Source organism: Culex pipiens, chromosome 2, assembly GCF_016801865.2.
Source record: "Culex pipiens pallens isolate TS chromosome 2, TS_CPP_V2, whole genome shotgun sequence".
NCBI lineage: Eukaryota > Metazoa > Arthropoda > Insecta > Diptera > Culicidae > Culex > Culex pipiens.
In genome coordinates this window covers 48,474,554-48,495,020 of record NC_068938.1, presented here as the reverse complement: position 1 = coordinate 48,495,020, position 20,467 = coordinate 48,474,554, and the positions used below count along the sequence as shown (strand labels likewise).

Here is a 20,467-nt window from a genome sequence, read left to right as displayed (position 1 = left end):
AAAACAAGAGAAGGAAAGTTTGTTGTAGAACAAAAGTAGCTCAAAATGACCTCCTGAACACGGGAATAATAAAAAATATCGAAAAAAAATGGGCAGTACAGGGTTAAGAAAGCCATTTTGTGCAGCTGACAATGCCTTAAGTTTTGACCATGACAGATCCCAAAAATTCGATTTCAATCCTGAGATATTCAATAAAACCGATAAAGCTCCGTGCATTGCTGTCACTCTTCGTATGAAGGAAGTTTCAATCTTGTCGCGATATTTTAACACTCCCTGAAAATTGCGGTAAATGCGACAACTGGCCAAAGGGATTTCGGGTCAGAATTCGTTTGACACACGTACATGCCCGACTTATGTGAACGTTTGAAATTATAACTCGGGACTCCGGCAACCAAATTCAACTAAACTCTGGGGCAATGCACAGCAAGATTATGTGTAAATCATACAAAACGTGTTTGTTATTGCAAGAATCTTGCAAAGCTAAGTTTAAGCATTGAAAAATATTTGTACATATTGATCTTTTAATCTTGTTTCGTTTTTTCTGTCTGTAGTACCGAGGATTTCTCATTCAATAATTAAGTTTATTTGGAGTTTTATCAATCTGCTTTTATTACACTTCCGTACACGAGGTTTGCACTCAGAATTCTTTTTTCTGTTTCTCTCCCCGCCTCACCTACACGCTTCCTCGGTATTACCCATTTTCCGTTGGGTAAGAACTCACTCGTTCGTGCTGTGACGATCGAGGGGCTCTACGCTGGTATCACACTGTCTTTATGCACTTTTAGAACAAGACATTCCCAAAAAAAGTTTTAGCTATATTTTTACAAAAAATTGCTCATGTTTTTAAGAAAATATTTATTATTTATATCTTTAGGCCATTATAAATGTCATAAAAAAGGTTTTGGTCCTCGTCTTTAGTCGAGGTCGAAGAGGGCAAAAAACATAAAAAATAATTTCAAAACTATTTTTTAAAGCAGAAATTATCACAAAATTTTAAAGGCAGAACACCGCATGAAATAAATTAAAAATCTTAGAATTCAGGAAAAAAAAATAGTTTTAAGTTTAACGAATTTTGAAAATTATTGGTTCAGTGTGTTCATTTGATTGAAAAAAGAAAAGAAAAACATATAAAATGTATTCAAAAGATTCATCAGCGTATGGCTTAAAGATGTATTTTCCATTAAATATTAAATTTTCAGATTTCTACTTAATTTTTCTCTACAGCTGAAAATATGTATGATTTTGTTATGATTCGTCATTGTCAATGTTCCGTTTGCAAAATGGCTGCGTTTATCTCACTCCCCTTTAAAAGAACAAAAGTTCATTAGGGTAGTGTAAGCCGAATGTAAAGATTAGTTTGAATTCAATAAAGTAATAATAATAATAAAAAAAATATATAACTCTAAAAAAACAGGATTTTTACATATTAACGTTATTTTTTAATGATTTAAATTTTTGCATTTGATCTTTCCTATAATTTTTACAAATATTTTATTGGTATGCCAATCACAAGAAGTATTTTTGAAAGTTTCTGTTTTTTCATGTATTTTTAAACATCTGTTTGAAGCTATGTTTGTTAGATCCATACTTCCAAACGGTGTGGTAAAAACTAAGAAAAAACATCACTTCTTACCTTCAAGCTGTATGAAAACGAAGAAACTACTAAAAGGTCGCTAATCAATCGTGTACATTGTAAGCCGGTTATCATATGATGGAATATAGGTATGGATGTAAAGAGTTTTTTGTTTTGCTATGCAGGTGTGAAGGTTTTTTGAATCTAATTGTGTGTTTTTTAAAAGGAAGGATAATTACAACTTAAGCTACAAATAATTCGAAATAATGTACATGAGTTTGATTCCAAATATCGTTTTTACAACCTTGATTTATTTATATAATTTAATTCAATATAAATTCATAACACTGGTAAAAATGTTGAAATTTCCTAACGAACTCTCCAGACTTTGTTAATCCGAACCTAAGATCTCTCACTTTACCTTCTATCAATTGTTTGCCCTAGTAACACACTCACACACACCTCCACCCACATGTGAAACAACTTCCGACCGGTAGTCTGTTAATTCGAAACCTTATCACATTTCGTAAATCGAAACGAAACCATTAATTCACTCCCGAATATGGTGGGGTGGTGCTGGTAATTCACCCCCAAAACGGAACAAAGAAAAAAACGCATTCGCGTGGCCACAACGTTTCCAACCTGTGCCATAGGAATCCCGACTGAAACTGGATAATGGTCACTCACAACCAAGGAGGGAACAACTAAAATTCTAATACCGACCAAAGCCACATTGATTCAACACTTGGCAGCACCCACCACTCCAGAGCACTCCAACCAATTTGGTTTCTGGAAAGGGTGGAAAATTTGGGGGACATTTTTTTTTCATCGCAATTTTAAAAATATATTTTGAATAAACAAAAAAATGCAGGAACATAATTAAAAATTATTTTAAATTTAATTTGCTGAAAAACGGAAATTCACCCCAGAACGGCGTGGAAACAGGGAAATGTCCAGCCTAGGGTATTTATAAACAGATTATTTGGGTCTAATTCTTCGGTGGCTTTACATAACCACAAAGCATTGGTGATGGCTTTATGTGGCTAGGCAAGGAAGCGTCTCCAGTTACGTTTTAGATTTGACCAATCGTGTCATGTAGGAAGTGTTATTGTTTTTTTTTTCCAAACCTACCCCTATTTATGAGTGCTTGTGCATGGAAGGATTGTAAGGGAAGAACGCATTAATATGAAAAACGAACTATAATATAATGTAAAATTACAGTTTTATCTTATTTTGAGATTTTTTATTCAGTAAATTGCATTGCGTGACATCCAACTGGATATTGCTAAAAATAATCAAAGTAATCAAATTAAATTATTCTTATTCCTACCTTACCTTATCTCAAATTACGTGTACACTTCAGGGGGGGTGGTTGGCGATTGTCCACGATCCATACAAAAACGTGTTTTTTGTGTATGGACAATTGTCCACGAAGGGAGGGGGAAATTGAGATTTACAAAAAACTGTCCCTTACCCTGTACCTTACCTTACCTTACCTTACCTTACCTTACCTTACCTTACCTTACCTTACCTTACCTTACCTTACCTTACCTTACCTTACCTTACCTTACCTTACCTTACCTTACCTTACCTTACCTTACCTTACCTTACCTTACCTTACCTTACCTTACCTTACCTTACCTTACCTTACCTTACCTTACCTTACCTTACCTTACCTTACCTTACCTTACCTTACCTTACCTTACCTTACCTTACCTTACCTTACCTTACCTTACCTAACCTTACCTTACCTTACCTTACCTTACCTTACCTTCAACTATGGTCCCCTTGGAACAAGCTGTCAAGTAGAACCTTTTCTGATGATTTAAAAATCTATTTTAAATCCTTTGTGATCGTTCAATGAGTCATTGTATTCAGAAAAATAAGCGTTATCGTTGTGAACAATAATGTCACAAATTTAAACTTGTTTCGTTTCAAGGGGACCATAGATCATTCAATAACATGTTGTCTTGTCAAATTCCAATTAACCAAATTTTCTGTTTTTGCTTTTTGGGTATTTTTTAATACTCCTGACTCAAGGCGGTATTAAAAACATCCAAATGGCAAAAAATTAAAATTTGGTTTATTGGACCTGTTCAAGAAAAAACTCCAGGATTGTTATTTTTGCTTTAAAATTAAAAAAAAAAAGTTATCAGAAATGGAATCGTGTTATTTTCCGTTGTACATCATAATTGACATAGAATCTATGACATTTCCCCGAAACCCATATTACCGAAGGGACATTTCCCCGAATGCCACTTCCCAGAAAAGACACTTCCCCTAATAGTCATTTCCCCGAATTCCATTTACCCGAATTTCCCGTTTCCCCTAATCGTCGACATCCCCGAATGCCACTTACCCAATTAATCATATCCCCGAACGCGGTCAAGCGGAAATGCCCGGTACCCAGGAGCGCCCGCGTTGGGGGAAATAGCATTTTGTTAAACATATTTTAAACATATACTACTAAAAGTTACTTAATCATATTTAAGATGTTCAAACTTCTTTATTTGTACGTAAAATGTACCATCACTAACGTAGCTGATATAGTTTTTAAGAAAAAAAAACAATTTTTATATTTAGTTAACTAAGTTTGGGACCATCCATAAACCACGTGGACACTTTAGGGGGGGGGGGGGTATGGCGATTGTCCACGCTCCATACAAAAAAGTTTTTTTTTATGGACAATTGTCCACGAACGGGGGGGGGGTTGAGATTTCCAAAAAAGTGTCCACGTGGTTTGTGGATGGTCCCTTTATAAGCTTTTTAACAAAATACATATAAATTTTAGGTAAAATTGTTAAAAAGTCGGAATTTTGCCAGAAATTTGTTAAAACTAGTTTTGTTTATAAAATTATCGATTTATATTGCATTTTATACCGAAGCACGAATCACAAGTTTTCGAAGAATCACAAGACAAAATTTCCTTGAAAATTTCTCAAAAACAACATCTAATTATGCGTTTGAATACAAAGGGACCATCCATAAACCACGTGGACAGAGAGAAGGGAAATAATAAAAAACAACACTCGCGGGGTAAGCGATTGTCCCCGCTCTATACAAAATAGTAGTTTATGCAACAAGTTGCAAAAAGAGGATTTTTTCAGCACGAGTCGTACATTTATCCAACGAGGTTCACCGAGTTGGATAAATACGACGAGTGCTGAAAAAATCAAGTTTTGCAACGAATTCCATACAACATTTTTTGCAATTTCGAAAAACACCCATTGAGTGAAATTTTAAGTCGAATTTTCATGTATTTTGTCAATAAATCGTTTAAATCAAAAAAATGTTGAAAAGTGTTACTTTTCGAAACAAGTGCTGAAAAGTTCAACTTTTCAGCACCCATTTCAGTGCTGAAAAGTAGAACTTTTCAGCATTTATTTTGAAAAGTGTTGGTATTCGATTCTGTTATTTTTGGTACAGAAAAGTAGGCTATTTCGTCGTTCAAGAATGACAGGAAAAGTAAGTAGTTTCACGACGGAATTGCAAAAAAGTTTTTTTTTTGTATGGACAATTGTCCACGAAGGGGGGGAGGGGGGGGGGGGGTTGAGATTCCCAAAAAAAAGTGTCCACGTGGTTTATGGATAGTCCCAAATGTTAATTGAACAAAAATAAATTCTAATAATTTACAACATTTAATCAACAGCATACCCAAAAAGCTGTTCGGTGAAATTGAAAATAAAACTGTTAGTCATGGAAAAAGGTTTTAGCGAAAATGATGATTAGGAGATATGAAAATTCGGGAAAATTAAAATTAAAATAAACGGCAATTGGGTACTAAAGCCCTATGTCAATTTTTATGTACAACGGTAAAAAACACGACCAAAAACCATTTCTGATCACTTTTTTTCATTTTAATGCAGAAAAAAATAATGACAAGACAACATTTTTTCGATGGATCAACTATGGTCCCCTTGGAACGAGCTGTCAAGTAGGAACTTTTATGTCAAGAAGGACCACGAGGTTAATTTTTCAAAATTGATTAAAAAATCCAATTTAAACTCTTTGTGGTCGTACAAAGGGTCATTGTACTCAGAAAAATAAGCTTTATCGCTGTAAACAACAATATCAGCAATCTAAGCTTCATTTTAGGACCCAATTGGCGTAAGTGTCACTTCGGGGAAGTGGCCGATTAGGCGAAATGACATTCGGGGAAATGGCATTCGGGGATGTGGCTGATTAGGGGAAGTGGTATTCGGGGATGTGGCCAATCAGGGGAATTGATTTTCGGGGAAATGTCATCCGGGGAAATGAGCTAGACCCCCGGGGGTTGAGTGTGTTATTACAATTCAAATTCAGAAATTCTAATGTAAACAACCACTGACGTGAGCAGGATACACTCACAACAACTGCATTCTTTTGTTGTTGTTTTGCTGGATTAAACTGCATGAAAACATATGTCCAGAGTTTTTTTTTTTAAAGGACCAATGAACTATTGTTTTTCATATCTAGAGTTTTTTTAATAGGTCCTATAAACATATGAAAGACAATAGCTTATAGGACCCTTTAAAAAAATTCTAGATATGCTTATAGGACCTAATAAAAAAAAACTCTAGATGCGTTTCATTTATTTTTTCCGTGTGCAATTAAATTTCTCATTGCCGTAATCGACCATCGCGCGACCCCTCGCTTCGCGTTCATCGACAGAAAAAAAACTCGACGAACCCGCTGACAGCTTCGCTGATGCGGGAAGCCGAACGAGCCAAAAAAAAAGCAAAGAAAAATCGGCGGTGCAAACTCCAAGTTTTTGCGTTTAATTTTTGCGAAAAATTCCACAAAATAGCTCGCCTTAGCGACCGCAAATACTTGCCTTCGGCAATTTACGACCCGCGGAACCGTGCCCGCTAGTTTGTTGCCCCGGAGTGCCGTTTTTCGCCCGTTAAAAGTCGAATCATTTTTCGGCCCCCATTTTTTTTTGTCGGTCATTTTGGTCAAAACAGAGAGAGTTGAGTTGTCTGCTGACGCGTTGACCCCACCGGAACCACCGACGACCCCGTAGGTTGAGAATTTCACACGACGCCCCACCCCGCGCACCGACCGGCCGTGATGCTATGCTAATTCTTGTTTTGATTGGAACAGTTCAGATTGGTCGCGCACTCCTCCAAGGGCTTCGGCAGCAGCAACAAGACCGGCAGATTCCGGAAGGACAACAGGTTGTGGAAGAGCGTTCGGAGGGTAGCAGCAGGATGAGTAAAACGAACACTTCGGGCGCGAGCAGCCTGGCCTCGACGGCGATCGTGTTCAACAAGGACGAGAAGCAGCACTGCTTCGAGATTAACGGGCGGAACGTGACCGTGTTGGGCAGTTTGGGCAAGCACGACCATGGGAGCTCGAAGGTGAAGCTAAAGAACATCGTGGACTACAAGTGGGAGCAGCGCAACTATCCGGGCCGGTTGATTGCGTGTCACGGCGAGGGGAAGCTGATTGCGTACGCGATTACCGGTGAGTGTTCCGGGTTTGTTTTGGTTGGATCTTTTTGATTGAGTTTTTGTTTTTTTTTTTTGCAGTGAATCACCGCCAGACGCCTGAGGGAATGGTTCGGATCGTGCACTTGGGACTCGGTCAGCGCGCGCTGATTAAGGGAATGTCCGGCGAGGTGTTGGATCTGCAGTTTGCGCACAGTTCGTCGCAGATTCTGCTCGGGATCATCGAGCAGATCGCGCTGCACGTGCACAGCGTCAAGATCGAGAACGAGAAGATCGTGTGCTCGATGCTGCTGAAGGTGAACGATCCGCTCGATGGGCACGTCCCGACGCGGGACAAGATCTCGTGGTGTCCGTGTCTGCCGGACAGCACCCACGACGCGGACGATTACGCCAGCCAGCTGCTGGTGTGGAGCCGCGGGGACATTTTCCAGTGCTACAGTATTAGTACCGTGGTTCAGCACTACGGCGCGGGCGAAATCTCCGGCAAGGACATCTCCGAGGGCGGGTTCAAGTTCCAGGACTCGCTGCCGCTGATAACGTGGGGATCTTCTCGGCGGACGGAACGACGCTGGCGGTCAGCTGCGAAGATGACGTCATTCGGTTCTACCAGGTGTACAAACACACCAACGATGGGAACCCGCGGTGCCTGCACAAGTGGAAGCCGCACGGCGGCAAGACAATCAGTAGCTTCTTCTTTTTGGACAATTATACAGAGTAAGGACTTTTGATTTCAAATCGCCTCATCGTCTCATGAATCTTCTTTTTCAGTCAAACCCTCTGGAAGCACGCGATAACCTGCGCGGAGAACAACACCGAAATCAAGGTCTGGTGCTGCGAAACCTGGGAGTGCACCCAGACGATCAAGTTCATTCCGTCGATCGAGCAGCCGCTCTGCTTCAAGGTCGAAATCGACCCGACCTCGTCGTACCTCGTCCTCTCCGACATGACGACCCGCGAGTTGTACGTGCTGCAAGTGCGCAAAGACGCCAGTCTGCCCAGCAACGGAGCCGCAGCCATCACCACCAACGGCAAATCCCCGGAAGGCGGAGGAGACACCAAGTCCGACCACAACTCGACCTCGCTGTCCAACATCAGCTCCGCCACGAGCGCGAGCAATTCAACCAGCAAGGCGTACATCTCTTCGATCGCGGAGTTCCCACTTTCGTCGCCCATCCTCAGCTTCGGCATCCTGGACGTGGCCGTCCGGATGTGCAAAACGAGCGACGCCTACCTGATCGAAGAGCTGGAAGATTACGACGAGGAAAACTCGTCCCTTTACTGCGTCGTCATCCGGATGTTCCTGGTCCAACCGAAGAGCGTCCAAGAGTGCCACCTGTTCTACCAACCGAACGTTACTTTCGGCACGGACGTGCGTAGTACGCTCTCCAGCATCAGCAGCTCCGACTACAAGAACGTCTCGCTTTCGTCAATTTCCAGCGGCTTGGCCGCCAAAGAGACAACCCCAACCAACGGCCCAGCGGAAGCCTCCCTCGTTCCAATCATCCCGGAAAACAACACCAGCACAACAACGGAGCCAACCAACGAGCTGAAGCGAATCCTTTCGCCAAACGTAATCGCCGATCCGGCCGCCATCCGAGCGGTGGCCAACACCAGCGGAAGTTCCGCCGGCAGCGCCCAACCCAAGGTGACCCTCATGACGCCGGATTCGTTCGCTGCGACCAGCGAAAAGTCCAACGCAGACACCGAAGCCGTCAATCCGGACGTCCTCAACACGCTGTTTATGCTGGCGAACGCCACCAAGCAGCAGCAGCTGAAGACGAACGCGCCTACGGCGGCGTCGGCCGCGGCCACCGGAAGTTCACCGAACGACACCCTGCAGGCGGACAAGCAATCGCCGCTGAACATGCTGAACATCGTCAACAGCACCATGATCGAGGAGCAGGAGCAGGCCAAGGTGCGCAAGTCGGTCGAGTTGCAGCAGAAGGTGGCGGCGATGCAGGAAACGCCCCCCGTTCCGCCGATGCCGTCGGCGGAGATGTTGGCCAGCGGCGGGTCCAGCCCGAGCCGGGAAGTGCAGGAGATCCTGTCGCTCAAGGACAACGACTGTCTGAACGAGTACTACGACTCGGACAACATTCTGCTGGACGAAACGGACGGCATCGGGGCGGACGACGATGAGTTGAACGATCTGGAGAATGAAATCATCGAAGATCTGGACGACGACGAAGGGTACAACTTCAAGAACATTGACGACGATGATGACGAGGAGGAGCTGGGTCAGAGAAGGGTTAGCACGCAAAAGTCGGCGCCGGTGCCTGCTCCGCAGAAGGTCGTCCCCGAGGTCAAACCCATCAACAAAGAACCGGTTGCACCGGTGGCCACCGCCGAGCAGGTCACGATCAAGAGTGAACCGAAGAGTAGCATCGATTGGCCAAAGGTGCCGGAAGTGCCACATCCACCGCAGACCACCTTCCTCGGATCGAACCCGCAAGCGGTACCGGTTCCAGTCGCCCCTGCGCCACCACTGATCGTGACCGTTCCGCAAAACTCCAAACATCTGGAGGAAAAACTCGACCGACTGCTCGACATTGTCCAAGCACAATCCCGCCAAATCTCCGACCTTCGCACGCAGCTGCACGAGCAGCAAAACAAAAACGCCGAAGAGCTGAACCGATACCAGGCCAGCCTCGGTCAGGTCAAGCAGAGCATCAACACCCGAATTACGGAACTGGTCACGCGGTACGACCAGAAGGTTCGCGCCGAAACGCAACTCGCCAGCCACAACCAGATCTTGCAGATCCGCGACATGATCACGCAAACCCTACCGGCCATCATGGCCAAAGGCATCTCCGATCGCGTCATCCCGATGATCATGACCGAGCTGAACCGCTCGATGCTGCCGATGATCGGCTCCAAAATCGACCAGATCGCGACCCAGATGAAGATTGAGCTTGCGAGCAAGATTCAGCACACCGACCTGACGATGCGCAACACGATCGACATCGTGTGCCGCAGCCAGAGCTTCGTCGAAGCCGTCGGCAACTCGATACAGGCCGGCGTCCGGAAGGGCCTGGAGCAGGTCTACCAGGAATCTCTGCGCAACATCATTCTGCCCGGGTACGAGCGCTCCTCGCAGGAACTGTTCCGCCAGCTGAACCTGACCTTCTCGGCCGGCACGAAAGAATGTAAGTCTTTGTAATTGTAGATTGTTTCCCCCTGAGAGCTCGAACGGAACGCAAAAATGTAAAACTTCGAGTTTTGCGAAAAAGTTACCTATTCTCTGAGATTTGCAAAACAGTTCTAGCTGTCAAAATGCTAATCCGCCCTTTTCAAATGTTGCTTCAGAATTTAGAAAGTTCTGATTTGCCTTATAATTCTCAATCTCAAAACGCAGAATCTTAATACTAACAGGACAGGTTTTGTTTTTTCCTCCAAATGAAGTAAACTAGAGAGAAAAGCATTGTCTAGCAGAAAAAAAAGCTTAAAAAATTTGATATAAAAATTAGGAAATTCAGGAATTCAAATTTCAAATACAGTCCAGACTCGATTCTCCGAAGTTTCGATTGTCCGAAGGTTTGTATGAAACTTCGGATAATCGAATCACTACCATTTTTTTAACATGGCGGCCAAACTGATGGTGATTAAATATTGAAAAATCCATTTCCTAATTTAATAGGCAACCAACTATATGAATCTGACAGAAATGAGGTCGCAGAACTCGAATTTCATGTTAAATAATTTAAATTCATAAATTCTATATTAAAAATATCAAAAAATTCCAAAATTCAATAATCTAAAGAATAATATTCAAAAATCAGAGATTAAATACTGCAAAGTTCAAAATCTGCAAAGTTTAGAACATAAAATATTCAAATATTCAATAATGCTACCATTGAAAAGTTCAAAAAATAATAATTTCAAGAATTAAAATTCAAGACCGAAGAACTTGTTTCTTACCTAAAATAACCCAAAAATTTTGGATTTTCTGACGGCATGGTTTTTACCAACAATTAAAAAATTTAATAATTTTCAATTTTTGAATATTTGAATTTTTAATTTAAGATTTTTTGAATTGCAGGATTTAAAAATTATAGAATTTTTGATATTATTTTTTTAAAAATTTTGGAAGTTTAGAATTTTTAAATTTTAGAATTTTAGAAATCAAGAATTTTACAATTTTGAAATTTTCCAATTTAAGAAATGTAGAATTTTAGAATTTCATAATTTTAGAACAAAAAAAATGTTTTTGAAGTTTTGAAACTCAAAATTTAAAAATGGTAGAATTTAAATTTTTAGAATTTTATAATTTGAGCATTTTAGAATTTCGAAACTATAGAATTTCAGAACATCAAAATTTTAGAACTCTAAAATTTTAGAATTTTAAAAATTCGAGCTCTTGAATTTAAAATTTGTAGAATTTAAAAATAATTTCTTAAAATTTGAAAATTTTGTAATTAAAGAATGTAGAATTTTAAAATTTTAGAATTTCAGAATTTCAGCATTTAAGAATTTTCGAACTCTAGAATTTCAGAACATCAACATTTTAAAACTTTAAAATTTAAGTTAATTAAATTTAATTGAATTTTTAAATTCCGGATTTAGAAATTGCAAAATTTAAAATTTTCAAATTTTTGGAAATTCATAATTTTTAAAGTTTAGAATTAAAAAAAATCGATTTTTTTTCAAATTTTAGAATCTATTTAAAAATTTTAATCACTTAATTTTTTTAATTTAAGAATTACAGAATTGAAGAATTTTTAGAATTTCAGTATATTAGAATTTTAGAATTTCAGAATTTCAGCATTATAGCATTTAAAAATATTAGAATTTTTGAATTTCAAAACTTTAGAATTTGAAATTCTGAAATTCTAAAGTTTTGAAATTCTAAAATTCTAATATTCTGAAATGCAAATATTCTTAAATTCTAAAATTCTAATATTCTGAAAACTTAAGAATTTCAGAACTTTTAAATTTTAGAATTTTATAAAATTTGAGTTTTGAATATTTGAATTTCAGAAGTTAAAAAACGTTGATTTGTAAATTTTTTAGTCTTTGAATTTTTGAAATCTAGAACTTTTTTGATTAGGTCCTATAAACATATGAAAGATGATAGCTTATGGGACCTTTTCAAAAAAAGTCTAGAAATCATGAATTGAAAAAAAATGAATTTTAAAAGTTGAAAATTAATTTTGAAATTTTAATTACTTAAAATTTTACGATTCAAGAATTGAAGAATTTTAAAATTTTAGAAATTTAGAATTCAAATTTTTTAGAATTTTAGGATTTTAGAATTTTAACATTTTAGAACTTTAGAATTTCAGAATTTTTTTTTTAGAATTTCAGAATATTTGAATTTTAGATTTTCGAATTTTTGAAGTTTAGAATTTCAGAACTTTGAAATTTTAGAACTTTAAAATTTTAGAAATTAAAAAAATGTAATTTTTTGAATATTTGGATCTAATAATTTAAAAATTATAGAATTTTAAAATTTTGAGTCTTTGAATTTAAGAATTTTAAAAAATTTGAATTTCAGAATTGGTATTTTAAATGTTAAAAATTAATTTTAAGATTTTAATTCCATAATTTTTTTAGAATTTAAGAATTTAAAATTTTTAGAATTTTAGTATTATAGAATTTTAGAATATTTGAATTTTTGAATTTTGAAATTTAAGCATTTTTGAATTTTAAAACTTTAGAATTTCAGAACCTTAAAATTCTAGAAATTCAAAAAAATTTAGTTTTTAATTTCAGAATTTATAAATTGCCGAACTGATTTTTTTTTTGGATATTCAGAATTTTAAAAATTTTAGGATTTTTGAAATCAAGAACCTTTTAAATTTTGAAATTTTAGAATTGATGAATTGTAGAATTCAAAATTTTTAGAATTTTAGAATTTCAGAGTTTTTGCATTTTCGAATTTTAAAGCTATAGATTTTCAGAACATTAAAATTTTAGAACTTTAAAAATTTGGAGTTTCGAATTTCAGAATTTATTAATTGCAAAATTTTAAATTTTTGAGTCTTCGATTTTTTGAATTTTATAATTTAAAATTTTTAAACAATATTTAATTTTAAAATTTTTGATGTCACGAAAAGAATGCGCAACATTTCTTGACCACATTCCTTCCGATCTCCGTACTTAGCTCTAATGAGTTGCTTCCCCTCTCTTTCAGACGTGCAAAAGCTCGACCAGTACGTCGCACAACAGAAAACCGTCACCGACCGCACCCAGGAGCTGGCCGAACTCATCAAGAAGGTTCCCGAGCAGGTCAACGGCACCGCCGACCGGCAGAACAAGGCCAGCACGACGGTCCTGCGCGAGGACATCGGCCGAGACTTTAAGGTGCTGCAGACGAACCTGCTGAAGATCCTGCGCGACACCATCCGGCAGGAGATCGAAAAGGGCCTCGAAGCGCAGGCTTCCTCCCTCGAGGACTCCGTTCTGTCCGCCGTACGATCACAGGCCCAAACACCGGCCCCGTCCATGGTGGACGTGCAGGAACAGATCCGCCAGATGCTGACCCACGCCCAGATCAACAAGGCCTTCCACAAAGCGCTGCTCTCCAACGATCTGAGCCTCGTCGAGTTCACCATGGAAAAGGCCGAGTTCCGGCTCGTCTTCAACCCGTGTCCGCTCGAGCAAACCGTACTGCTGTCGCTGATCCAGCAAATCTCCGCCGACATGTCCAACTACAACGACCTGAAGCACAGGTAAAATTGACCCTTTCGAACCCTCCAACAATAAACAATAACCTCCCCCTCTTTCCCCAAAGGTACCTCACCGAGTCGATCATCAACCTGCGGTGGACCGACCCGATCACGAAGGAGCACGCCCCGAAGGTGATGCGCGAGCTGACCCAAAACTGCCAGAACTTTTTGGCGGCCAACCCGACCAGCTCGCTCGCGACCGGCCTGCGGATGCTGCTGATGGGCATCCAGGCGCTCGGCCTCAAGCAGATCTGATACAAGCCGACGCTGCTGTGGGGGAGAAGCGGTGCCGCGGACTGAGGGGCTGGAGAGCACACATGTTCGTTTTACTTTCTTTTCCTGTTTTTAAAGCGTTTTCTTCTTATTTTTTATCTGAAATTTGAATTCGATGCTCGAATATCAGCCAAAAATTTCGAAAAGTTCTGAAAGTTCCGAGGGAAGATCGTCACGCGTAAACTTTTTATTTTGTCCAATAAATACTCTAGCTTCATATTATCCACGGTTTATTTATCAAAGATCTTTCAAAAAGAAAAGCATTCAACGCAGATCGGAACATAAAAGCATTTGACCGTATATTTAAATAAAAATCAAAAAGCGTTAAACATTCGAGAAAACAAAGAAATCATAAATAAACTACACTTGAAAAAAATACGCCTTTGCATTGTACTTTAGTTAAAAAATATCAGCATCATGATCAGGCAAGTGACAATGCATTGCTGTTGGTTTCTGTTTTCAGGTACAGTACACACTCGATTATCCGATTATTTGAAGATTTCTTTGGAACTTGGGATCAAATCACGGACCAGATGTGCATCTTTTTTACCTTAAAATGGCTGTAACTTTTTACCCTTAAGTCCAAATTGACATGTCAAAAACTAAAAATGTTCGTTTTTCAGAGCTCTCAAAGTGCCCCGAATATCACTTTTCTCTAAAACTTAATCCTGAAAAACTGAATTTTGAAGGTTTGCTCAGATGCTTTCTATAAATTTGGTCATATAAGGCGTAGATTACGAGATACAATTTTGGTGTCTTCGACAAAATTGCTCGAATTGGCAAGTCCAACAATTTTCTAGTAGACAAAAAAAATCTCATAAATATTGCTGACAAGTTAGATTTTCAAAATCACCCTAATCGTGAACCACCCTAATCGTGAACCACCCTAATTTTCAACCTAACCAAAAGTTGTCACTCTTCCTTTGCAACATTTTTTCTCAAGACACCAAAACTTCACCATATTTCTGGAAATCCATTTTCCACTTAATTTTGCGATCTGGACCACTCTGAAATTTGGAACAAGTTACCTTTTTTTTAACCAAAATTTGGAAAAAAAAACTTGGATTGGAAACTTTTTATCCGAGGTCAAATGCTAGAGTGACGGACGTCCGTGCTAGAGTCTCCCAAGGGACCATCCACAAACCACGTAAACAATTTTTTGAAAATCTCAAATCCCCTTTGAATAAACAAAAACGAAAGCACGCAGTGTAAACAATAACAATCACGTTTTGTTTGGCTGACCACTACGTGCATTGTCCCGAAGTTTGGTTAAAGTTTGTTCCTGGAGTCCCGAGTTATAATACAAATGTTTGCGGTAGTCTAACTTGTACGTGCGTCAAACGCGTTCTGACCTGAAATCCCTTTGCCCTTTGTCGCACTTACATCAATTTTCAGGGAGTGACAAGATAGCACGACAAGATTGAAACTTCTTTCATATGAAAAGTGACAAAAATTTTCGGAGCTCTTTTGGTTTTCATTGAATATCTCAGGATTGAAATCGAATTTTGGGGATCTGTGAAGGTCAAATGGTGAGGCATTCTGAGCTGCAAAATGGCGTTCTTAACTCAATTTGGCCCAAAATGCACGCACGACAAGTTAGCACGACGGCGACAAAATGTTGGCTTTTTCACCCAAAACCCCCAAAACATGTTAAAATTGACTAAACAAGTATATTGTGATATTTTTTTTAAATTGCACTGATTTTTAAAATTGCATTATTTTTTCGAGTTTTGCTTACTTTTATATGATTATTTGGGTGGATGGTTCCCGTGGAAATTAAAAAATACCCCCTTTTTTGTTTTTTGTTCTGATTTCAAAAAAAAATTTAAAGATTTTGTAACTAAATAAATTATTTTTGCCTATTGATTTTTAATTTTGTTTCTGAAAAATGAGATGATAACCTTTAATAACATTTTTAACTGGGCAAAATGTCGCAGAAAATTCATATTATCTCAATAATTTTGCTCTGATATGATATTCAATAAAATGTGAAGAATTAAATAAATGCAAATAAGCAAAATTATTAGTTGAACATCTAAAAAAGCAGTTCAATAAATGAAAATACGCATGTCCTGAATTTCGTTCCAGAATATACCTGTGTCACGTTCAAATGAAGTGTAGATTTTTTTAGTTTATTGAAGAATAATTCATAATAAAGCTTAAATATAGTTTTTTGTGATTTAAGCTTAAGTTTTTCAAAGTTATTTTAACATTTTTCACATTCCACGAAATTTCTGTGAATTTTGGTGTTTTGAAATTATGGTCCCCGTGAAATTTGCAATTTTTGAGCTCGAAAAATCACTAAGCCTAGTCATAATAGCCTAGTTATATGGTTTTTTTTAAAATATCCTTTTAAATTGGTTAACATATCTTTTATTATTTCTTAAATTTTGAAATGCAAAATCTAAATTAAATCAAAATTTTATGTTTTTTTATTGCATAAAATCAAATTTAAGGTATTTTTCATTTTACTCTATATTTATGCTGTTTAAAATATTTTTCAAATGTTTTGACATCGGCTCGAAACATCAAAGGCAAAAAAACTTATTTTTTTCGTAAGACTTAATAATTCCAAGGGAAATTTAAGGGCAATCAGTTGAAAATAATTTGAATTGCATTCCTCTGGTTGGAATTATTTTTAAGCATGTTCGTGTTCATTGAATATGTAGAATTTTAGTCTGTTTTATTCGCTAAAAATTTTCCTCGTACGATTCAACTTGTTTTGAAAACTAATGATTTCAAATTAACTTTCAGGTGTATATAGTAATGCATTGCAACAATTTTTTCATAGAGACGTTGAAATTCTGGCTTGTAATTTCAATTTATATATTTTTTTTTGGGCCTTTAACCTCGGCCAGAGTCGAGGGACTGATGTTTTTAAATATTCGCATTAAATTTTGATTTTCTTTAATTTCAATCAAATAAAAAAAAAACAAAATCGTTGAAAGTCTAAAATTCAAAAGGACATTTCTGGTGTTTTTTTTTTTAAAAGGTCCAATAAACCAAATTTTTAGTTTTTGCTTTTTGGGTGTTTTTTAATACCCTTGACTCAAGGCGGTTTCAAAAACACCCAAAAAGCAAAAACTGGAAATTCGGTTTATTGGACCTTTTCAAAAAAAAAAAACTCCAGATTTATTAAAACCAAGAATAAAAAAAGGGTTATGATTAAATTTGATTTTAAATATTTATATTCTAATTAAGCCGTTTTTATAAAAAAAAACTAGTCTAATCATCATCAATCATCTGAAAATAGATTGAAATGCATATTCCTGCGTAAATAAGCATATTGAGCATGGTTCGACTAGGTTGTTAATACAATCTCTGCGACCTTAATTTAGTCAAATTTGAATGGTTGGTCTGCCGTTCTACGCATAATTGTCCCATGTTCAAAAAAGTGCAACTGAGAAAAACGCGATTGAAATTTTTCGACCGATTTCTGTGTTTCTACGCATAATTGTCCCGTGGGTTCCTATTCGCCCTATGTGTCCCTAATCGCCCCAGTTAGCAGTTTATCACCCTTATTTGTGATCCTCTTGCTATACAACAGGTAAACAAGGCATAATGCTTAGTAAAACTAATGATTCCGTGTAAGAAAATACTTGGTGGGACAATTATGCGTAGAAGTTCAACGATGGGACAAACAGACTTGGTGTTGTTTTTGATGAGTTTCCGAACAAAGTACCAGATTTTATGTGTTTTTCTTAAAGTACACATCAGACTAAACTTAAAAATGGCATAAAGTCAAAATCGTCAAAAACTGACATGGGACAATTATGCGTAGAACGGCAGTGGTTGCATGTGAAATTAAAAATGCATTTTTTCAATAATTCATCATCGCCATCTTTGGTTTATAAATTCTAAATCACTTTAGAGTAGTTTGAGGGTCATACTAAAGCTAAACATTCAAACATAAGACAACGAAAAAAAAAAATTCGCTATTCAATTATCCGAAGTAAGATTTTGCGAAGGTCTTCGGATTATCGATTCTGGACCAAGGTTTGGACTGTATTTTGTTATTTTGCAAAGTAACAATTTTAAAACAACTGGACTGGTGTAAACTACATTTAAAATACTTTTCATTCAAATGCTCAAACCTAAAAAAAAATATAAAAAGTTACAACATTTTTAAAACTTAGGAACTGAAAAAATTAAAAAAAGGAGTTTTATAACTTGTTTATTTTAATTTTAAAAAGTTCATATTTTTATTCTACGATGTTATAGATTGAAAAAAATAATACGAATTTTGAATTCTTAATTTACTTTTTTTCAGAGCCAGAGTGCGGTTTCTGAAAAAATGATCGAATCGAATCAAATGATTAAAATTCAGCTCAGATATTGAATCAGCTTTGAGTGACACAGGGCGATCAACATGTCAGAGCCAGAATCATACTAGCTGATCGGAGAGAGTATTCAGTAGTGATTGGAAAGGTAAATATACCTAGGCCAGACTCAAGTATCCGAAGCCTCGATTATCCAATGTTCCATTATCAGACGGTTCGTATGAGACTTCAAATAACCAAATCACGGACATTAAATAAACGTATTTTTTCATGGTATTTTATCCATTCGTGCACTACGACCTTATTTTAATAAAATTTGAGGGATTAATTGCCTGTTTGCAAACCGTTAGGAATATTGTTCGTTTCTCTCGAAGGTACACGCCGCGCGGCATTTCAGAATGTGCCGCAGACACTGTTGCCAGCTTTTTTCTGCACTTTTGGTGCAATAAAAAACATACCCGGCAACAATGCCATGCAATTCGAAGAAGAAGATCAACAAAAACAAAACGCGCAGTATGGAATTTGACAGCGCGCATTTGCCGAAAGTGCGGCGCGTCGTTTCGAGGCTGGTATGCCGCGTGTCTTTTTCGGGAATACGCGCAATACTTCGGAGCAGGTTTGCGTCTCGTCCGATTTGTGATCGCGGGTGGAACCCTTGCAAAAGAATCATCAATTCAAAATTTCAAGAAATGTTTCAGAACGGGTAGCGTTTTGAAATTTATTTATCTTGTTTTAACAATATTTTGAACAAAACACATTAAAAAAATTCATAACATAAGAAATGGAGAAAAAAAAGGATGTCAGAAGTATATTGAAAAGACCATTCGTTATTTTAAACTCAACAATTTATTGGTCTCCACCCGCCTTTATACTCTTCAAATGATCCACCACGTGCTTCGCCAGTTTCACGCGTTTCCTCTTCTTCTTCTCAATGGCATGGTCCTGAACAGCGTCCTTTACTTCCGTTCCCGGCTCCTTCCGCTTCTTGGACTTTTTGCACGACAGCGGATTCTTGCCCTTCTTCTTCCTCCTAATTTTGACCTTCCCACCGTCCTCCTCCACCAATATTCCCTCCTTCCGCTTCAAACTGGTCAACGTCTGCGTGTCCACCTCCCGTACCTGCACCCTGGCCACACTCTTGCTGGCCGCCGCCCGCACGCTCACCTCCGACGGTTGCACCAACGTCGGCACAAGATTGTTGTGCAGGTAAAACAGCGGAACGCCTGGCTTCGACCGGACCCACTCCTGCAAACCTCGGTCCTGAGTGGCCACGATGTAGTTGCACGTCTTGGTCATCGATTTGATGCAGGCCGACCCCGAAATGGGCGCCTTTTCGTGGCCACACCGATGCACGAGGAACTTCTTCAGCAGCTGGCAAACCGCGGCCAACGGGCCGCCAATGTTGTCCACCTCGGTGATGATGCAGGCCGTCACGATCAGCTTGAGCTCGCACTGGAAGTACTTTTTCAGCTGGTCCTCGATCTGGAGACGGGCCTTGTACGCGGCCTGGCAGAACGTTCCGTCGATCAGCGTCAGCAGCGGTTCCCGGAAGCCAAAGTTGTTGATGTAGAAGCTCATGTACTTGCGGGCCTTTTTGTGCTTCGTTACCTTCATCGTGCACTTGCTTTTCACTAAATTGCTTTTAAAAGTTGGGAAAATGGCAACAAATTCACGACTCAACGAGCGCGCAGCGAAAAAAAAATGTAAACAAAACGCGGCATGTGCGTTGCGGATCGTGACGGCTGACACCACCCACCGGGAAGAGGCAAGCCCGTGCAGCATAAATTTCTATGTTGTTCATCGATTTTCAGAAGTATGCGGTAAACGGGGGGTGCGTCGACTGCTTTGAGAGCCTTTCCATTTGTAATGATTGTTGAAGTAAGTCTCATTGTCTCAAAGGCCGAATTCAATATTTTTGTGTTTGGTCAAAAGTTACGCCTGAGAACGTCTCAAATACTGCAAAATCATTGTTGTATTTTGTTTATACAAAAACAACCCGAATCAGACTAGTTGTTACAGAAGCGTGTACACTGATAATCAACATTACACACTGTTCAGTTCACTTTCACACACTTGTATGGGATTTTTCAGTTCAAGTATGATTACACGAAAATGTGTATCATGTACACACTTTCGTGTAATCATATTTGAACTGAAAAATCCCATACAAGTGTGTAAAAGTGAACTGAAAAAAGTGTTATGCTGTTTACCAGTGTACTTGATTTTGACAGCGAATGAAAAGAG

At 38.5% G+C, this 20,467-nt stretch overlaps 2 protein-coding genes across 2 annotated transcripts; one reads left to right on the top strand and one right to left on the bottom strand.

Annotated features, from left to right (window-relative positions):
- The first annotated feature begins 6,261 nt into the window (after positions 1-6,261).
- On the top strand, positions 6,262-14,165 carry LOC120421948 (enhancer of mRNA-decapping protein 4 homolog). The gene is given in 6 exon segments (XM_052707691.1): positions 6,262-7,018; positions 7,084-7,539; positions 7,542-7,716; positions 7,771-10,148; positions 13,136-13,673; positions 13,736-14,165. Coding segments are annotated over 6 exon segments (4,128 nt in total). The 5' UTR covers positions 6,262-6,627; the 3' UTR covers positions 13,926-14,165.
- Positions 14,166-19,049: 4,884 nt separating this feature from the next.
- Positions 19,050-19,986, bottom strand: LOC120421950 (rRNA-processing protein UTP23 homolog). Its single transcript, XM_039585260.2, has one exon. It carries the CDS (start codon positions 19,835-19,837, stop codon positions 19,070-19,072), a length of 768 nt encoding a protein of 255 aa, XP_039441194.1. The 5' UTR covers positions 19,838-19,986; the 3' UTR covers positions 19,050-19,069.
- Between the last annotated feature and the right edge of the window lie 481 nt (positions 19,987-20,467).